This window comes from Microcebus murinus, chromosome 13, assembly GCF_040939455.1.
Source record: "Microcebus murinus isolate Inina chromosome 13, M.murinus_Inina_mat1.0, whole genome shotgun sequence".
NCBI classification, from domain to species: Eukaryota; Metazoa; Chordata; class Mammalia; order Primates; family Cheirogaleidae; genus Microcebus; species Microcebus murinus.
This window is the reverse complement of record NC_134116.1, coordinates 81,942,241-81,962,427: the sequence shown is the minus strand read 5'-3', so window position 1 is coordinate 81,962,427 and position 20,187 is coordinate 81,942,241. Positions and strand designations below refer to the sequence as shown.

General features: G+C 53.7%; 3 protein-coding genes across 4 annotated transcripts in view; 2 read left to right on the top strand and 1 right to left on the bottom strand.

Moving 5' to 3' along the window:
* Nucleotides 1-5,569, bottom strand: part of SNAP47 (synaptosome associated protein 47) — a 38,436-nt gene extending 32,867 nt beyond the window's left edge. The window contains exon 1 of the mRNA XM_012778598.2: nucleotides 5,371-5,569. The gene's annotated coding sequence lies outside the window, so the exon portion shown is untranslated. The remainder of the gene's footprint in view (nucleotides 1-5,370) is intronic.
* A 115-nt stretch (nucleotides 5,570-5,684) lies between these two features.
* Nucleotides 5,685-11,480, top strand: JMJD4 (jumonji domain containing 4). Of its 2 annotated transcripts, XM_012778599.3 has the most exons (6): nucleotides 5,686-6,036; nucleotides 6,282-6,447; nucleotides 8,650-8,775; nucleotides 9,013-9,280; nucleotides 9,638-9,784; nucleotides 10,065-11,480. In XM_012778599.3, exons 1-6 carry the CDS (start codon nucleotides 5,787-5,789, stop codon nucleotides 10,353-10,355), a joined length of 1,248 nt encoding a protein of 415 aa, XP_012634053.2. In that variant the 5' UTR covers nucleotides 5,686-5,786; the 3' UTR covers nucleotides 10,356-11,480. The 2 variants fall into 2 exon arrangements, with proteins under 2 accessions (XP_075865689.1, XP_012634053.2); XM_076009574.1 differs by lacking the exon at nucleotides 8,650-8,775 and having other exon boundaries at nucleotides 5,685-6,036.
* LOC105878804 (uncharacterized) overlaps nucleotides 11,064-20,187 on the top strand; it is a 44,871-nt gene continuing 35,747 nt past the window's right edge. Inside the window, 6 exon segments of the mRNA XM_076009396.1 lie at nucleotides 11,064-11,187; nucleotides 11,750-12,048; nucleotides 13,358-13,491; nucleotides 13,597-13,769; nucleotides 13,830-14,207; nucleotides 19,118-19,306. Of these exon segments, the coding sequence (XP_075865511.1) occupies nucleotides 11,064-11,187; nucleotides 11,750-12,048; nucleotides 13,358-13,491; nucleotides 13,597-13,769; nucleotides 13,830-14,207; nucleotides 19,118-19,306 (1,297 nt within the window).

Genomic DNA, 20,187 nt, shown 5'->3' with positions numbered 1-20,187 from the left:
GAAAATGTGGCTGCTTTAGGAAAACACTCCTCAAACCACGTTTCTCCTCTGCTCTCACACCTCAATAATCACCAACGCAAGATGCCCATGACCAAGCGGGGTTTTCCCCACATGGCACGCAGCGGACACCAGCTGGGCATCCTCCAAGTCAGTTCCTGCGCCGTCTGCGCCAGGTCCCACAGGTCAAGGACTCAGTCCCCAAGACTGACCCTCCCCTGCCGCATGCAAGCCCACGCCTGCAGGGCTTCTGACCAACCCACCACGACCCCCTCCCTCTTGGGGTGTGTGAATTTGCTGGAGCGCCTCACAGAACCCAGGTAAACACGCACTGGCAGTCACTGGCTTGTCATAAAAGATATTCCGAAGGACGCAGGCGAGAGACAGGCAGGGCGAGCGTGGGGCGGGGCGCAGCTCCCACGCTGTCCCCGCACAGCCACACTGCAGGCACCGCCGTGCACTCCGCTATCCAGAGCCCTCTGAACCTTGTTCTCCTGGGTTTTTATGGATGACCCTGTGGAAATGTGATGACTGTTGGGATATGGGGTGGGACCCTCTCTGGAATGACAGTCTTACGATCCAGAATCAGAAAGGTGGGGAAGCTGCAGAGATTCTGTTTCCTGAGGTCTAACACACCAACACCATAACAAAAGACTAACTAGGGAGTAACAACAGGAGTTATGAGCCAGGAACCGTGAAAAAAAAAATATATATATGTATATATATGTGTGTCATAACACCACAGTGTCTCACCCATGTAATCCCAGCACTTTTGGAGGCCACGGCAGTAGGATGGCTTGAGACCAGGAGTTTGAGACTAACCTGGGCAACTCAGTGAGACCCTGTCTCTACAAAACATAAGAAAAATCAGCTGAGTGTGGTGCCGCATGCCTGTAGTCCCAACTACTCTGGAGGCTGAGGCAGGAGGATCACTTGAGCCCAGGAGTTGGAGGCTACCGTGAGCTATGATCACACCACTGCACTCCAGCCTGGGCAACAGAAATAAAAAAGAAAGAAAAGGTCACTCCTCTGCCAGAAGCCTTCCTCTACATACTTGGAGTGAAACCCAAGCTCCTTGCCATGGCCTAACGGGCTCTGTAGGATGCAGGACCTCCCGCCTAAACCTCTCCTCTGTGCCCCCCAGGTCTGTGTTCAAATGGCGCCCTCACCCTTCCTAATGCACTGTCACCAACCACAGCACTCACAGCACCAGACAGCCTAGGTGTGCTCCCACGGCTGTCCCACTAGAGAAGGGGACCGCCACAGAAGGGGTCTTATACATGATGCCGATACACCAGACACCTGGTGATCACGTGCTGAGTGGGCCACAGTCACATCACGAGGACCCAGGACCATGTCCCTCCCTCACATGCTGCCTGCTGTGCGATGCATGCCGAGTCCTCACTTGGTCCCTGCAGGCTGCAATCTGCAGCCCACCTCCACCAGTGCAGATGTGGGCCTGGGGACCTGCCCTGGCCCTGAGGACACCCAGCGGAATCAGTGAGGGAAGCCACAGCACAGGGCGAAGCCACAGCACGGGGTGGAGGGTGTCTGAGGTCAACCCACATGAGTGACGCTCTCGGGGAAGGAGTCCACGGTCACCTGGACTGCACCCTTCATGCATGGCGATTTGCATAATAGATCTCTTTCAGCATTTCCATCACTCATGTGCCCCCTTAGTGAGACCCAGTGTCGAGTAAACAACCTATTTTTAGTTAATTTCCAGTGTCAAAGAACAAGAAACACTTTGCACACCTTCCACGAGCTGACGGCCACAAGAAGGCTCCGAGCAAGAACAGTGGCAGCTGTGTGTGCACGGCGGGGGCGGCGGGCGCTGTCGGCTTTTCCATGACCTGCCCTCCTGCTCCCCAAACCCGCCTCCCACTCCCTCAGAGGTTCCCAGCTCCGGCCCTGGCGGCTCTGACAGGCCGGCAGGGTTGCTACAGGATAGCACAGGCTCCCCACCGTTCCCACTGCACCCCCCCCAAGTGCTGTTGTCCTCTTTCCAGCTGGCCCTGCCCCAAGGGCTGGATTCTGTGGGGCTGGGTGGGGCCCAGAATATTCACGTCTCACCAGCTCCCAGGGCTGCTCTATAGGCCTCAGGGTGACACACACCTGTGTACCAGTAACGCCTCTGGAGTACAACGGTGGTGATCCTGACACCACAGGGCCACCGTGTGGACCAGGGGAATAAAGCACACGGTATCTGGCCCAGAGGGAGTGCTTGAGAAACCAGCCTCCACCTCCCTCCCAGAGTCACAGGCTCTGTGCCCCTGTGGTCTTGGGCCCAACCTCCCCTTTCTCAGGAAACTGGGTCTTGACCAGCTGCAGGAACTCCTCCCAGGAAACAGGCAATGCCTATCTGAATTTCATACTTCCCACGACGTGCACTTCCAGCCATACCTCCTAGCTCCTGAGATGACACAAAACACTCTGCTCCGACCTCCTTCCCATCTGCCTCCCACATCTATACACAATACAGCTGAAATCAAACACCCAATTAATAATTAAGGGGCATCTGGGCAGTATGCGGCAAGATGGCAGAGGATATTGTAGATTGAAAAAGCAAAAAAAGGCTAAAAACAGCAAGCTTACATACATATATTGTACACGGTGTGGAGACAGAGAGACCATGCGCGTGTGCATGTGCACCTGTATGTGCACACACAGGGAGGGACTGAGTGGAGAGCAGGGGGGAAGCGAGAATACTTGCACAGACAAGTAGAACAAATGCATGCATGAATGCGTACCTGAAAAGGTAAACTATATACCAGAAAATAAAGTGGTCTTCTCTGAACTAAAAATAGAACTACCATTCAATCCAGTAACCACACCACTGGGTATCTATTCCATGGAAAAGAAATAAATACATTAAAAAAGGATAACTGCCCTCACAGGTTTATCATAGCACTATTCACAATAGCAAAAATATGGACTCAATCTAAGCGTCCATCAACAGAGGACTGAATAAAGAAAACAGAGGCTGACTGCAGTGGCTCAGGCCTGTAATCCCAGCACTTTGGGAGGCTGAGTCAGGAGGATCCCTTGAGGCCAAGGGTTTGAGATCAGCCGGGTCTCACACCAGGTGTCATAGCAAGACCCCATTTCTACAAAAAATCAATTTGCTGGGCTTGGTGGCATGTACATACCTATAGTCTTAGCTTACTTAGGAGGCTGAGTTAGGAGGATCACTTGAGCCCAGGAGTTCAAGGTTGCAGTGAGCCATGATGACACCACTGCACTCCAGCCTGGATGACAGAGATTGTCTCTTTAAAAAAAAAAAGTGGCATATATACACCACTCAATACTATCCAGCCATAAAAAAGAAATCATGTCTTTTGTAACAACATAGATGAAACTGGAGGTCACCATCTTAAGTGAAATAACTTAGAAAGTCAAACACTGCATGTTCTCACCTATAAGAGAGAACACGGAAGCAGTGTGTGGAACCATGGACAGTGAAGACTTGGTGGGGGAGGGAGAAAGAATATGCGATCACTTCGAGGGTATGTATGCTGTACGCTATTGGGGTAGGTACACTAAAAGCCCAGGCTTCACCACTAGGCAATATATCCATGTAACAAAACTGCATTTGATCTCCTAAACCTATTTAAAACATGTTTTTTTTAAAAAAAGTTTTCTGTGGATAGGATTATGGGTGATTTTTTCTCAATCTCAACTTGTCCAAGCATTCTCATTCACCTAACCCAATAAAGAATTCCACACCTTGACCACACAAGTCACAGTGAAACCCACCAGGAAGGAACCACAGCACACAGGGAATCACACAAACCCCACCAGCAACTCTCTACCCCACCCCACCGCCCCCTCAACACTCCAGACCCCATCCTCCCTGTCCTCCTTCTGGGTAAACTTCATACCCCTTGGAAATTGTCCCAACACCCCAGGACCTCTCTTATCCCTGCTTGCCCACAAGGGTGAATAAAACATTTGCATCGCTTGATAAAGGGAAGGCAGTTGCCCTCCCATGCCCTAGGATGTCTCCTCCTGGTCAGGAATTAGACAATCTGGTCTCCAGATCTTACAAGGCACAGCCTCGGCCTGCCGACCCTCAGACCATCAACACAGACCTCCAAAACTGACCTAGAGATCTTTCGCTGGGTGCAGAAGCCTAACACAGGTGCATCAAGTTTCTCTCCAGGAGGTGAGAGAGGTTTTCATTGTACTTCCTCCTACTCCACTGTGTAAGGCTGTCCAGACCCCCCTATACTCTCCTGCAGACAGCCCTCATGTGTGATGCCGGGCTTACGCAGTAACAAATCCTTCTTCTTCTCTGCGTTAATGTGGGTAGGTTTGAGTTAACATGACTCTGTCACACACTGAGACAACTCCCTCTAGTGTCGCTCAGTTCCCCCAACTTTCTTTCTGTGTCTTGACCGAAAATCACAGTGACCTGACTGCTCCGTGACCTGGCCAGCTGCAGGTTTTCCCCCAAACCAGGGCCTTGAACATTCCCAGGCACTGGTAAAGGTATGTGGGTTGGCTAGAAAGAAATTGCCTGAGCCAAATTCCTTAACTCCACGCCCTGACCCCCAGCCCACACCTAGGTAGGACACCCCTTTTTTCTCACCGTCCACGGCAAAGATGCACAGCAGTACCTCTATGTGCAAGCTCCCCTAATAAACGCTCTGGACTGACCACTCTGGCACTCAGGGCTTCTTTCTGAAGAATCCCAACCTTCCCCATCTCCAGAGGGTCAAGGGTACTCCTTTATGGGAACTCCACTGCCACCACTTTTAGGGATACTCCAATTACAGTTTTGGCAGGACAAAAAAACATCACCCTCAGAGGTCCCTCCACTTCAGACCTGCTGATGTGTGCCCCGTTCCAAATCCATGCCCTCATGCCCCACACCTTTATTTCAGGCACTCTCACATTCCCCGCTGCCCCTCCAGACACCTGCCATCGCCCTAGGTTCCCACCACCCCCTCCAAACCCCAGTGTCCCCTCCAGGCCCCACCGCCCCCTCCAAACCCCAGTGTCCCCTCCAGGTCCCCAGCATCCCATTCAGGCTCCAGCATCCTCTCCAGGCCCCAATATCCTCTCCAGGTCCCCACCGCCCCTCCAGGTCCCCACTGCACCGCCTCCAGTCCCTAGCATGCCCTCCAGGTCCCCATCGTCCCCTCCAGGTCCCCATCGTCCCCTCCGGGTCCCCACCGCCCCCTTCAGACCCCACTATCCCCTTCAGGTCCCCACAGCCCTCTTAGGTCCCAGCATCCCCCTGCGGCCCCAGCGTCACCCCACACCTGTGCCCCAGGATCCCACCTCCAGCCCTCTGCCCCTTTCTCGGCCCAGCCCACCTCCTACCCCCTACCCCCAGCCCCCGGGCCTCGGGAAGCCGAGGGCTCCTACCGTGTCAGCCACAGCGGGCAGACTGCGCTGAGGAAGAGCGGGAAGGGCTCGGTCACAGGCCCACCGCACCCTACCGCCTCACTCTCCTCAGGCGCCGCGGAGGGCGCGAAGACAGAGGGTCTCCGCGCGGCTCCCGTGTACAAACACTGACGCCGGTCGCAAACCGCAGCCGGTCGGCGGCGCTCGGAGCGCTTGGCGCCTGCGCGGGGGGGCGGGGCCGCGGCGAGCCTTGCGCATGCGTGTTGGGCGGCACCTGGGGTTCGGGTCCTGGGGAAACGCGGCGCCCTCGGGCTCTAGGTTCCGTGCCAACGCCTGCACTCTCCGCTTTGGCCGGATGTGCGGAGCGCGACTCGGGCGCCGGCGTCCCGCCGGGCCGGGTTCCCCCAGCGGCCCCAGAGCACCTTGTGCCGGGCCGGATGGACCGAGAGACGCGCTCCCTAGCCGAGCGCCACTTCCGAAGCGGCGGGGGCGGCGGTCAAGCCCAGGGGCGCGTGGCCTTCATCCCGGAGCCTGCCGCCTTCTCCTACGCCGACTTTGTCCGCGGCTTCCTGCTGCCCAACCTGCCCTGCGTGTTCTCCGCCGCCTTTACAGAGGGCTGGGGCGGCCGGCGGCGCTGGGTGACTCCCGCGGGCAGGCCGGACTTCGACCACCTGCTGCGGGCCTACGGTGAGGGCGGGGTGGCGGGGCCAGTGTCCAGATCCCCGGGAATGAGGCAACCTGGGCCAGGGTCATCAGAGCCCAGGTCCAGACTCCCGGGACAGGGGCAAACCGTGGGCATCACAGCAGGTGCCTAGAGTCCCGGGCGCCCTGGAGATTTCCTCTACAAACGGTTTGGAGGGCGGATGGAGCCCAGGGGATTGGCAGCGTGAAGGACTCTCAGCACAGTCTTGTGCCTGACCCTTCTGTTTCAGGAGATGTGGTTGTGCCTGTTGCAAACTGCGGGGTCCAGGAATACAACTCGAACCCCAAAGAACACATGCCCCTCAGAGACTACATCACCTACTGGAAAGAGTACATCCAAGGGGGCTACTCCTCTCCCAGAGGCTGTCTCTACCTCAAAGACTGGCACCTGTGCAGGTAAACGGGTGCTGGCTATGGCACCACCGTCCCTAGTCCTGCATGAGCTTAGAGGTGTGAACCTGGTGGTAGCCCCTCCTGCACAAAGAGGAGTTCTTCTTTTTCCCAGTTAGGAATTTCAATCAATTTAAAAGAAAGGCAGCTGTCTTCAGCATGGTTGGAAGTGTTGCTCTTTGGGAAGGTCCATATCTTTTCATGAGCAGAAACCATTTTAGTGACACCACCAGCTGGCTCAGAGTAGGTGCTTGATTGACGTTGAGTAAATTAGCAAACAGTTGTATTCTTGTCTTGCTTGTGTATATATCAAGCTTAGAAAGGCAGAGAGAGATAGAATTCAGGCCTCTGTGATTGCCATGGCCAATCCAGAGTGCATGAGAAGCACTAGCACCTCGGCTCTTCTCCGTCACACCGCTGCTTGGTGTAGAGGGCTGGCTTGGGTACACTGTGGGTCACCTGTGACCAGACACCGTCTTGGCTCCAGGGATCTCCTGTTGCAGTAGCAGAGACAGACACATAGACCCAAGCACCATCATGCACTGTGGATTTGGGGTTTACATAGCTGGTTTTTTTTTTTTTTTTTTTGAGACAGTCTCACTCTATTGCCCGGGCTAGAGTGCCGTGGCGTCAGCCTAGCTCACAGCAACCTCCAACTCCTGGGCTCAAGTGATCCTTCTGTCTAAGCCTCCTGAGTAGCTGGGACTACAGGCATGCGCCACCATGCCCAGCTAATTTTTTCTACATATTTTTAGTTGGCCAATTAATTTCTTTCTATTTTTAGTAGGGACGGGGTCTCGCTCTTGCTCAGGCTGGTCTCAAAGTCCTGACCTTGAGCGATCCGCCCGCCTCAGCCTCCCAGAGTGCTAGGATTACAGGCATAAGCCACCGCGCCCGGCCTTAGATAGCTGGGTTTTTTGGTATATGTACATCCCAGATATTTCTGGCATTTTTGGTATAAGTATCTCCCAGATGTTACATGGACATTTGTATTAGAAAATTGTTCGTTTAAAATTCAGTTTTTACCGGCCGGGCGTGGTGGCTCACGCCTGTAATCCTAGCACTCTGGGAGGCCGAGGCGGGCGGATTGCTCGAGGTCAAGAGTTCGAAACCAGCCTGAGCAAGAGCAAGACCCCGTCTCTACTATAAATAGAAAGAAATTAATTGGCCAACTAATATATATATATATAAATTAGCCGGGCGTGGTGGCGCATGCCTGTAGTCCCAGCTACTCGGGAGGCTGAGGCAGAAGGATTGCTTGAGCCCAGGAGTTTGAGGTTGCTGTGAGCTAGGCTGACGCCACGGCACTCACTCTAGCCTGGGAAACAAAGTGAAACTCTGTCTCAAAAAAAAAAGAAAAAATTCAGTTTTTACCAAGTGTCATGTATTTTATCTGGCACCCTAAAAAATAAAGAGAGCAGAGGAAGGCCTGGGGGCAGGCATTCAAGGGTGGCCACAGGAGAGATAACATCTGAGCAGAGTTTTTTGCGGATTTGTCAGGTGCACAAAGGCAGGTCAGGCAGAGGGACGAGCATGGTATTTTTGAGAACTACATGCAGTTTGTTGCTACTGGGGCTCTCTTCCTGTCACTGTCTCTGACCAGGAGTCACGTGTGAGTGGGTCCAGAAGCTCTTTCCTGCATGGTGTTGCTGCAGTTGCACCTTCCTCTGCGCTGGTTTAACATACCTGTGTTTGGGTGCTCATTATTGGGGTCATGGAGGTGGCCCTGGAGGGAGGGAGGGTTGGGGAGGTAAATAGGCAGCCCTCATGCCTGGGTCTGTGGCCTGGCATCCACCAGGCAGAGTTGGGTTCATTGGGGTCAGTGAGAGAAGGAAACCCACAGTTGGGAATGACAGTGATGCCGGTGGTCCATTCAGAGCCCCCAGCTCAGCCAGAGGCCGAATTTGTGAGACTGGGGCGGAGGGTGGGGTGGGGGGTGCTGCCTGTGTGAGCTGTCTGTGCGTTATCACAGTCCAGTCCCAAAGAAACCTTAGTGGCTTATGGTTCTGTAGTCAGGAATTTGCGTGGGGCCTAGCCTGGCCCCGTGGGGGCTGTGACTGTGTGACAGCTCCATGGAGCTGGGTGGTCTCAGGTGGCCCAGCTCCTGTAATCCCAGTCGCTGCTGCACGCCTCACTTGCCAACGTGGGCAAGCCTGCCAGGGCAGGGCAGGGAGGTGGGCGCTGCCAAGCGTCCTGCTCTCTCCACAGGAACTCCGCGGTGGAGGATGTGTTCACCCTGCCTGTGTACTTCTCCTCCGACTGGCTGAACGAGTTCTGGGATGCCCTGGATGTGGATGACTACCGATTTGTCTACGCTGGGCCCAAGGGCAGCTGGTGAGGCCGCAGGGGTGGGGCGTTGTGGCTGGCCACTTGGCTTATGGGCCAGGCCAGCAGGAGGAGGGAGCTACTTGGCCCAGGTGTCAGAGCTGGGGTCTGTCCCGCATGAATAACGGGCTGCCCTTCCCTCCGTTGGAGGCCTCTGGGGCACTAAGTTCAGGTAACTCATTCAGAAGGAGCAAAGCCCACGCTGGATGCTTCGAGGCACAAACCAGGAGCTCTTGCCGCATGCAGGTCTCCGTTCCACGCTGACATCTTCCGCTCCTTCAGCTGGTCCGTCAACATCTGTGGGAGGAAGAAGTGGCTCCTCTTCCCTCCGGGGCAGGAGGAGGCCCTACGGGACCGCCACGGCAACCTGCCCTACGACGTGACCTCCCCCTCGCTTCTCGATGCCCATCTGTACCCGAGGCGCCAGCACTGCGGCCCACCCCTGGAGGTCACGCAGGAGGCAGGCGAGATGCTGTTCGTGCCCAGCGGGTGGCACCACCAAGTCCACAACCTGGTGAGACTGGCAAGGTCAACGCGGGCTGGGGCAACCTGTCTCCCCACCGGAACATGCACCTGCCCTGGCCCTCCTTGGGGCCTGCAAGCGAGGCGGCCCCTTTACGTGGTGTCCCGAGACCCCACTCCATGCCTGCTCCTCCCCTCGGCCCCATGAGCTCTGGGCTAGCTGTGGACTGAGATGGTCTCAGCGGTATCCTCTGCCTGCCAAGAGGGCACTGCTGGAAGGCGGAAGTGGCCCCTCCTGGTGGCAGAGGGCTGGGCCCCTGTGGTGTGTTCTGAGGTCCTGGTCATCTTGGCAGGCCAGGCGGGGAAATCCACTGTGGCCTCTTGGGCAGCTGTGCTCTGCCCCTCCCAGGATGACACCATCTCCGTCAACCACAACTGGGTGAATGGCTTCAACCTGGCCCGCATGTGGCACTTCCTGCAGCAGGAGCTGCGCGCCGTGCAGGAGGAGATCGGCGAGTGGAGGGACTCCATGCCTGACTGGGACCGCCACTGTCAGGTGGGGTGGCCTGCCCGGCAGGGCTTGGTGGGGCAGGGACTCTCCAAGGCCAGGAATGATGACCTTCAGGCTCGGGGGGGGGGGGAGTGGGGTGGGACAAGGCCATAAGGCCCTGCTGTGTAGGTAATGGGTCCACCTGGGTCAGCCCTGACAGCGCCCAGCCTCCTGATGCCTCTGTTTAACTGGTCCCTGCTCATTGTCCTCGAGGACTGGGCCTATGGGGCCTTTACACCCTGGGGCTGTAGTCTCTGGCTCACAGGCCTCCTCCCCTTTGACCCAGGTCATCATGCGGTCCTGCTCCGGCATCAACTTTGAAGAGTTCTACCACTTCCTCAAGGTTATCGCCGAAAGGAGGCTGCTCGTGCTGGGCGAGGGCACGGCAGGGGGCAGTTCGGGTGCGGAGCTGGGCCCTGAGCAGGCGGCATTCGATGTCGGGCGCATCGCGGAGGTGCTGGCCTCTGTGGTCGAGCACCCTGACTTCCAGAGAGTGGACACCAGCATGTTCTCACCCCAGCCCAAGGAACTGCTGCAGCAGCTGAAGGAGGCCATTGCTGTCACCTCAGTCCTTTAGTGCCCTCCCCACCTTGAGCAACGTGGCCTGGGTGTCCCGGGAATGGCCCTTCCCATGGGTCCTGGCCACCCGTGGCTGTTGTCCAGGTCCCTGTTTTCAGGGCTGCGAGGTCAGGGCCCCTGGATCCGCTGAAAGGGTGACAAGGTGGGGTGTTGGTCCATCCGACCTACAGCAAGCCTGGGAGAGCTTGGGCTGGGTGGTGATGTGACCGAGTTTTCTTGGAGTCCCCGCACCCCTAGCGAAGGCCAGAACACTGAGCCAAGGGGCATACGCATACTGTCTGCCTGCTCTGGAGGCTCCTCCTCGCGGCGTGGAGCCGCCATGTGCTCAGCAGGGCTCGAGGCAGGAAGCTGGGCCCGCCCTACCTCCCGTGTAGGCGACCGGGTCGGGCAGAGCTGGGCCACAGAGCCTGCAACCTGGGCGCTCCTTCCTCGTGGCCCCCACACAGCAGGCCTGGCCTCTGAACTGGAGCCGCAGAGAGCCTCCCACTAGTGGCCTGTCTGCCCTCCGGGAAGCCTGGCTGCTCCTCTGCCAGCCTCCTACTGAGTCCTGGGCCCAGAGGGGCTGTGGCTAGTGTCAGTCACACTTGCTGTGCTTAGCAGGTGCCCGTAAATCCCCGAGGGAGGAGGGAGCAGGCGGGCTGTGTCCCCTGCCCAGCGCCTCTGCCTGTAGCTCACGCAGCTCGGTGCCACCTGGCCCTCTGCGCGGATGAGTCTTCCACCGCTGCTGCGCACTGGGCACAGCGGCCGGGGTGTGAGTGTGCTGCTCACCACGGCTCGTCCTGGCCCCTGTGAAGGCACAGCGGACCAGCGGCCTGGTTCACGCCATGGGGGTGGGCTCTAGGGGACCACCCTTGGCTCTGTGGCAGAAGATGCCCCAGACCTTGGCCCTCTAGTAAGAACTGAGAGGGTGGGGGCCAGGCCTCTGCCTGTGTGCCCTCGACCCCAAGTCCACTCCTTTTCAGTTGGCCCTGGGTCTGCTGTCCCCACGCCAGCAGTGGAGGACACATGTGACTGCTCTGACGTCCAGTGCTGCTGCCTGACCCTGGCTAGGATGGACACCCAGGAGGGCAGGGACTTCTGTCTCTTCTGTTAAATGAATTATGCTAAGTGCCTGGAAAAGCAACTGTACAAGTAGGCATCTTTTGTGTTTGTCAAATGAGTGGACTCCAACCAGTACCTTCCCAGGTGCCTGACACCTGTCCCTCCCTGGTTTGGCTGCACCAAGGCCAGGGACCCTGAGGTGGCATCTCACACCTATTCTACATATGGAGACACTGCATTGCCCATTCTGCAGGCCAGCAAGGGCTGAGGCAGAGGCTTCCTCAGGGTGGAGAGAGAAAGGACATGCATGGTGGGGAGCGCTTTCTCTGGCTTAACCGGTGGAGTCCCTAGAAAACTGGAGTTTGGTCCTCAGGAGTGAGCTGGGGCTGGCAGCTGTGGTGGCAGTGAGCCAGCAGCTCCAGCACCTGCTGGGTGGTGGCAAAGGCCTGAGGGGATATGGCCCAGGTGGTGGGGACTGCCAGCTTCTCCAGTGTGCCTTCCTTGCCCACCGTCCTGTACAGCAGAGCTCAGTGGCCTCTGTGGTTGTGACCTCCACGTGTGACCTCCAAGTGGTTGGGCTGGGGCTGACCCAGCATCGAAACCTCAGTGACTGGGCACAGGAGGGACATGAGATCCCAGCAGAAAGCTGGGTACTGTGGCTCACACCTCTAATCCCAGCACTTTGGGGATTTGGGAGGCCGAGGTGGGAGGATTGTTTGAGTTTGAGGTTGCTGTGATCAGCCCACTGCACTCCAGCCTGGGCCACAGAGAAAGACCCTATCTCAAAAAAAAAAAAAAAAAATTTAAGGTTGGGAATAACTCAAAATATCAACACCTTCAAGTCGTTTAAATGAGGATGGTTCCTCCCTGCCCAAGGTCCCGTGTGAAGGACCTGATTGCAAAACACCCCTGTGGTAGAGATGAAGAAACCGGTGTCATGGTGTCAAGAGGCAGCACGAGGTCTTGCAGGTCACGGCCCACCAGCCATCCCGCAGTGGGCTCCTGACGGGGTGTCTGGGGACCCTTGTGCCGGTGTGGGTTGGAGACCTGTGCAGACGCTGTGGTGAGAGCCTCCCTGGCCTCACAGTTGGGTGCTATTTTCCTTCTAAGGGGCGTATTGAGGCAGTTACAGGTGCAGCAAGAAAGAGATGCCAGAGGGCCCAGGGTGCATGCTCTGAGCGACAGGCCAGGGAGTGGAAGTTCACTACCCGGGCAGCACCTGATGGGCCCTGTTGTTCAGGGGTGGCAACTCCTGGCCTCTAGATTTGCAAGAATGAGAAAGGATGCTAACTTTTGGGCCAGGTCAGAGCGGGGCGGAAAGCCAGTTTAAAGCGTTAAAATAGGCGCTGTCTGCCTGACCACCCTGTCCTGGGACTCTGTTGGGGTGGGGGAGTGCCAGCAGGATATTAGGATGGACAAGGGCATTCACAGAAGGAATCATGCCCAGGCAGGTTGTCACCATGTTGACGACCTGGTGGAAAGTCCCTGTCCCTGGGCCGGAGGGTCTCGGTGAGGTGTACAGACGTGTAGGTGAGCCCCTGCTCTGCTAAGCGTGATGAGGTGGTGAGGAAGGACAGTTGGGTGCACAGGCCCCGGGACACCCGATGGCAAGGCTCAGAAACACAGCTCAAGACCTAACATCAAGTGGAAAGAGCGCCAGGACTGATGTCCCCGCAGACATGGGGAGAGTGGCGCTCGACATGCCTGGGCTGGGTGGTGGGCAGGGGGCGATGGCCCAGATTCCTCTGGGAAGGCCAAGGGGACGAGGAGTCGGGTCCCGCTTCGTCTGCACAGACCCCAGCCTGGGAGGAAACTGAGGACAGCTGAAGGCCCAGCAGGGGGTGCGATTGCTATTCTGCCGTTGCCACTGCATCTGAGGCATTGCCATCCTTCCCAGGGCATGTCGCCCAGCCCTGGCAAAGCCAGTCTCCCTGCATCCGGGGCACCTCCCTCCCCCAGGACCTGGAATCCACATCGCAGGTCTGGGGCAACCCCGACGGCCACATCCAAGGCCTCTTCCTTCCCTTTCTGCTCATCCATGCTCGGGGCTTGGGCGTCAGCGTTAGCCCCCATTCTCGGGGTGGGGGTGGCAGGTGAGGGCGCTGGGGTCCTGCACACGCCCAGACCAGAGGCCGCCGGCTGCGCCCTGGGCCCAGGCGGAGAGGAAAGGCTCGGCTAGCCCAGCCCGGGCTTCCCAGGCCTGTCTCCCCGCTGCGCGAGGAAGGGGCGGGCAGTGCGGGCGTGGTGAGGGCCTCTGCCTCGGACCGCAGGCCTGGCCGGGCCCACCAGCTCGCGGGGTGGACGTGGACACTCCCTTCCCTAAGCCTTCGGCCTAAGCTTGGTCCTCGGGCTGTACCCCAAGAGCCAGCAGGTCTGGGGGCAGGAACTCGGGGCGCAGGGCCCCTCACCCTGCCTAGCCCTTTCTCTCCAGGCTCCTGCCGGCTGGAGGTTCTGGGACCCCGTGGGGGCAGGGCCCTGGCCCGCGTGCCCGCGCCCTGGGCAGTGCCGAGTGAGCGGCCGGGCGGAGGCAGGGGCGGGGGAGCGACCTTGGGGGGCTCCCGGCTCCAGGGGCGCACTTGCGCACGGCGGGCACTGCCGCCCCCTGGTGGCCAGTACTGGCTCTGCAGCCCAGGCGGGAACCAGAAAGGAGCCCTCGCCTGCGTGGAGCCTCTAGGGCCTGGGAAGTCCCCCGCTCCCCCACGGCCCGAGCGCCCCCTCGCCCGCTGTGCCTTGGGCTCGAAGGAGGAGACCGTGGCTTCAACAAAGACGGTCCTGTCCCTGGAACCTGGCCACGCTCTGCATCCCCCAGGTCCGCAATCCCCCCAACCCCCGAGAGCGCGCTCTGCTCAGCAGGGAATTTAAACATGTGGAATTAAACAACACACTTTAAAAATTGCAAAAGGGTTAAAGAAGAAATGAAAAGTGACATTAGAAAATACAGAGAGAGCTGAATATAAAGACAATATATAAAAAATTTGGAAGGCAGCTAAGGCAGTGCTTAGGTGGAACTTACAGCTTTAAATGTCTATATTAAGAAAGAAGAATAACATCTAATCAATAACCTTTCTTTTTTCTTTTTGTTACCTTTTTTTTTTTTTTTTTTGAGACAATCTCGCTCTGTTGCCCAGGGTAGAGGCCCGTGGCGTCAGCCTAGCTCACAGCAACCTCAAACTCCTGGACTCAAGCAATCCTCCTGCCTCAGCCTCCTGAGTAGCTGGGACTACAGGCATGCCCGGCTAATTTTTTAATGATTATTATTTATATAGAGTTTTTTTATGATTATAATTTATAGGGGTCTCACTATATTGCCCAGGCTGTTCCTTCTGCCTCAGCCTCCCAAAGTGCTGAGATTACAGGCCTGAGCCATCATGCCTGGCCTGAAATCAGTAACCTAAGCTTCCATTTAAGACAGTGGAAAAAGAAAAGCAAACAGAATTTAAAGTATGCAGAAGGAAAGAAGTAAAAGATTACAGCAGAAATTGGTGAAATAGAGAATAAGTATGAAACCAAAAGCAAGTTCACAAAACACCAACACAATTAACAAACCTTTAGCTACACTGACCAAGCAAAAAACAGACAGAAGACTAAACTAAAATCAGAAATTAAAGATGGTGCTGTTTTATGATCATCTCAAAAAAATTAAAAAAGAAAGATGAGACTACAAACATTACAAAAATATGAAAATATTTAGAGAAGAATAATATGAACAATGGAGCGTGAATATATTAGATAATTTAGATGAAATGGACAAATTCCTAGAAACATGAACTACCCAAACTTACTCCAGACAAAAATGAATAATATAAATAGAACTATCACAGTGAAGACGTTGTATTAATAATAAAAAATAACTCACCAAGCAAAGCTCATGTCCACAAACTTCACTAGTGAATTCTACCAAACATTTAGAGATTTAATATCAATTATTCCCAAACTCTCCCCCAAAATATTAATACGAGCATTACTGAAACTTCCCAACTCATTCTATGAAGCAGTAATATCATGATACCAAACCATACAAAGATACCATAAGAGAAACAAAATTCAGCCAGGCATAGTGGCTCATGCCTGTCACTCCATCACTTTGGGAGGTGGGAGGATCAGTTGAGGCCAGGAGTTCAAGACCAACTTGGGCAGCACAGCAGAACCCATCTCAACAAAAAATACAAAACTTAGCCAGGCATGGTGGTGCATGCTGGTAGTCCCAGATATTCAGAAGGCTGAGGCAGAGGGGACCCTTGCTTGAGCCTAGGAGTTTGAGACTGCAGTGAGCTATATTTGCACCACTGCACTCAGCCAGCCTGGGCAACAGTGTGAGACCTTGTATCTAAAAAAAATAAACAGGAAATTAAAAAAAAAAAAACAAAAATATTCAGACCAATGTATCATGTGACTATAGATGCAAAATTCTCCAAACTATACGCAAAAATAAAATACATACAGGTGAAACGAATGGAAAAAAAAAAGAAAAAGAAAATACAAGCAAACAGAATCCAGCAACATATAAAAATAATTATACCCCATGACAAAGTTGGATTCATCCCAGGAATGCAAGCTAGGTTAAGAGCTAAAAATTATTTAATATGGCCCGGTGCGGTGGCTCACGCCTATAATCCTAGCTCTCTGGGAGACCAAGGTGGGCGGATCGTTTGAGCTCAGGAGTTCGAAACCAACCTGAGCAAGAGCGAGACCCCATCTCTACAATAACTACAAAGAAATTAATTGGTCAACTAATATATATAGAAAAAAAATTAGCTGGGCATGGTGGCGCATGCCTGTAGTCCCAGCTACTCGGGAGGCTGAGGCAGAAGGATTGCTTGAGCCCAGGAGTTTGAGGTTGCTGTGAGCTAGGCTGACGCCACGGCACTCACTCTAGCCTGGGTAACAAAGTGAGACTCTGTCTCAAAAAAAAAAAATTAGGCCGGGCGCAGTGGCTCACGCCTGTAATCCTAGCTCTCTGGGAGGCCGAGGCGGGAGGATCGCTCGAGGTCGGGAGTTCGAAACCAGCCTGAGCAAGAGCAAGACCCCGTCTCTACTATAAATAGAAAGAAACTAATTGGCCAACTAATATATATAGAAAAAATTAGCCGGGCATAGTGGTGCATGCCTGTAGTCCCAGCTACTCGGGAGGCTGAGACAGAAGGATCGCTTGAGCCCAGGAGTTTGAGGTTGCTGTGAGCTAGGCTGACGCCACGGCACTCACTCTAGCCTGGGCAACAAAGCAAGACTCTGTCTCAAAAAAAAAAAAAAAATTATTTAATATAACACATTATATCAGCACAATAATAAACAAAACCACATGACCATCTCAATAGATGCAGTAAATGAATTTTATAAAATCTACCATCTTTTCATGGTAAAAATATTCAACAAAGTAGGAATATGAGGGAACATCCTTAGACTGATATAGGGCATATGAAAACCCACAGTTAATATCATACTTAATAGTGAAAGCCTATATACTTATGTCTTAAGATCATGAACAAGATATATCCATTCTCACCACCTGTCTTCATCATAGTGCTGGAGGTGCTGGACAGGAAAATTTGGCAACAGAAATAAATCAAAACCATCTAGACGGTAAAGAAAGAAGTCCAGTTACCTTTATCTGCAAATGACATGATCTTATTAATATATTCAGAAAATTGTAAGGAATTCATCAAAAACTATTAGAATTAATAAAGGAGTTCAGCAATGTTAACAGGATGCAAAAATCAATTCTATTTTTGCACACAAGAAATGAACAATCCCAAAATAAAATTCTGAAACATTTGTTAAAATTAAAAGCAAAATACTTAAGAATAACTTTTTTTTTTTTTTTTTTTTGAGACAGAGTCTCGCTTTGTTGCCCAGGCTAGAGTGAGTGCCGTGGTGTCAGCCTAGCTCACAGCAACCTCAAACTCCTGGGCTCAAGCGATCCTCCTGCCTCAGCCTCCCGAGTAGCTGGGACTACAGGCATGAGCCACCATGCCCGGCTAATTTTTTGTATATATATTAGTTGGCCAATTAATTTCTTTCTATTTATAGTAGAGACGGGGTCTTGCTCTTGCTCAGGCTGGTTTTGAACTCCTGACCTCGAGCAATCCGCCTGCCTCGGCCTCCCAGAGAGCTAGGATTACAGGCGTGAGCCACCGCGCCCGGCCAAGAATAACTTTTTAAAAAGAAGCGTCAACTTGAACACTGAAAACTGCAATACAGGGCTAGTGCTGGAAACACGTCAGGTATCCTTCCTGAGCCTCCCCTTGGCACTGAGGACTTTACCTTCTTAGGGTGGGGAAAGGGACTACATTCATGTCCATTATATTATTACAAGTGGGCTCAGGGTAAGGTCTACACATCCAAATGAGTATCTTCCTTTATCTGGGTAGAAGACTGAGGCCTACAAAGATAAGAAATGATGATTCATATCCGAGAGGGCAGAATATCAGGCACCGTTTCCCTCCACCAAAGGTCTGTCTGCCCAATACCCAGCATTTAAAGGATTTCCAGATATGCTATCAATAGGGATTTAAGAGAGTCCATGAGTCTGAGGAAGGGAAGCTAAAGATTCCAATTCTGAGGTAAAAGGCTCTTGGAAGATCAAGCTGAGTTCCCTAAATTTACAGAATAGATCACCGAGGGGAAATTTTAGGATCAAAGAAGATAACAGGAATTTGAACAAAGCAGGACATTCATTAGGAAAACAGAAAACTAGGAGTAGTTATTGGGAAAGAGTAAAGTCTCTCACACCCCGATCCACCCTCCTCCAAACTTCACATCCTTTCCACCTCACTCTCGATCACACACTGAGGCCCACAACAACCTGGATGACTCATTCCCAGCATTTCTCTGTTCAAAGAGGAACAACGGTGGCAGCCAGAGCCTTGAGAAACCCTGTTTAGAACTTCTTGCCTCCTATGTGGCAGACACCAGGGAAGGAAAGGGAAAGTTCAGATCCATTAGCCCTGCCCACCCTTCCTCACCCTAAACCAAAGGACTAAAGACTTGACGAAAGGTTGTATGGATGGAACGTGGGAATTTCTGAGCAAATAATTATCAGACACTGGACGTGTAAATTGGCACAGGATTTTGTAGTGGACCCACCCTATGACCCTGCACTATTATTCTGCTATATACATTAGAGCAGTGTTTCCAACTGAGTAAAATGATCCATGGAACATGCACAAGTTAGTAGTTGAGAACAAACACCTTTTAATAGGTTCAAAGAGAGTTAACATTTTTTGTTTGTTAACACACTTAAGGTAAAATAGAGGACATGATTTTTTGCATGCTTTAGAAAACGTCAATAAAAAAATAGACATGGGTTCTATAACAGCAATGTCTACATCAGAACTAAAAAAGTTACTTATATCACCGACTAACTGGGGCCCACACTCAAATTTCTTCATTTGTTACACAAAGTTCCAGGCTGTCAATCCAAGACTTCCCAGAGAAGCCGAATCCCACACCGATATCACGTTAGTAGACCTCAGTCCTGACCCTTCAGATCGTGGTCTACAGGCAGCAGGACCGACGCCCCGGAAGTAAATACCTCCTCTTCCGCTGGTAGAGCCTTGTGGGAACGATAGCGTCATCTATCCCCCCCATGACGTCACCAGCACGGGACCATGGAAAGAACTTCTCTGGTTCCTTCTGCGCATGTGGCTCTCTGCCCAACCCCGCCACCTTTGTTTTTGAAAATCCGGATCCTTGAGCTCTCCCGACGCTAGTGCTCCGCAGGCTGGAGCGTGGACTCTGCGTCCCTGAAGATTGGTGCGAGGGTGAAAGAGGAGCCCCTGGGCCTTGGGAAACCCGGCGGGGCGGGCCGGCGTCCCCACTTGGCGGGAGCAGAAACGCGGGTGGATCTGACGCGGGCGGGGGCTGGCGTGGAGGTGCGGGCCGCGGACCTGGGAAGGGGCGACTCGGGCGGTGCGGTCCACGGTCGCTTTGTCGCGAGACGGCGCTGCCCGATGCAGGGCGTGGGCTCCAGGGCGCAGAAGCTGGTTCCCGAGGCTATGCAGGGGGGTGGTCGCGTCCGAGATGGCGGCGGGGCGGGGTGGGTCCTCTCCAGCTGTGAGAGTCTCATTCGGCCTTCTAGGCGGGAAGAACCAAACTCTGCAAAACAATGTGAAGAAGTGTCTTCTGAGTCGAGTGTGTGTGGCCGAGGGCCTGGAGCATATTGTTTTCAAGAGGTTCTGAGAACCTGTGTCCACAGTAGCTGGGTTACAGTTTGGTTTTATACGTTCACGGAGACAGGAATTACATGTAAACTCGTAAATCAATAAGCAGAAGGTGTACATTGGTTTGGCTTGAAAAAGGGGGAGATATCTGGAAGTGTGTGTGTTGGTGCTTGCAGGTTATAGGTGGGTTCAAAGATTCTCTGACTTGTAGTTGGTTAAAGAAATGAAGCTTTGCCTAAAGGCTAGTAATGTTTAAGTTAAAAAAGTTTGTTAATCAGAGACAAGCCACTGGACTTACCCCATTGAAGGACACGTCCCTGGGTCAGATTGACCGAGACCCAAAGTCAGCAGAACGGGGAGCCCATTGCTTGTTCCTACAATTAGCAGGACGTGACTTGTTGACCGGCAGAGAGAACTGTTCCTCCAGGCAAATGGCCAAGGACCTATGGTTTCGCGTGCGAGCCAAGCTTGTCTGTTATCCGCAGGCGGTACCAGATGCTAGAAGATAGAATGAAAACATCTTCTTATCTTGTGCTATGCAGCCAAGGCAGGTGTCTTGTTATCCGCAAACGGTATCAAACGCTGAAGGGCATCTCTTGCGCTATGTCTAGAGGAACAGGTGTTGTTGGC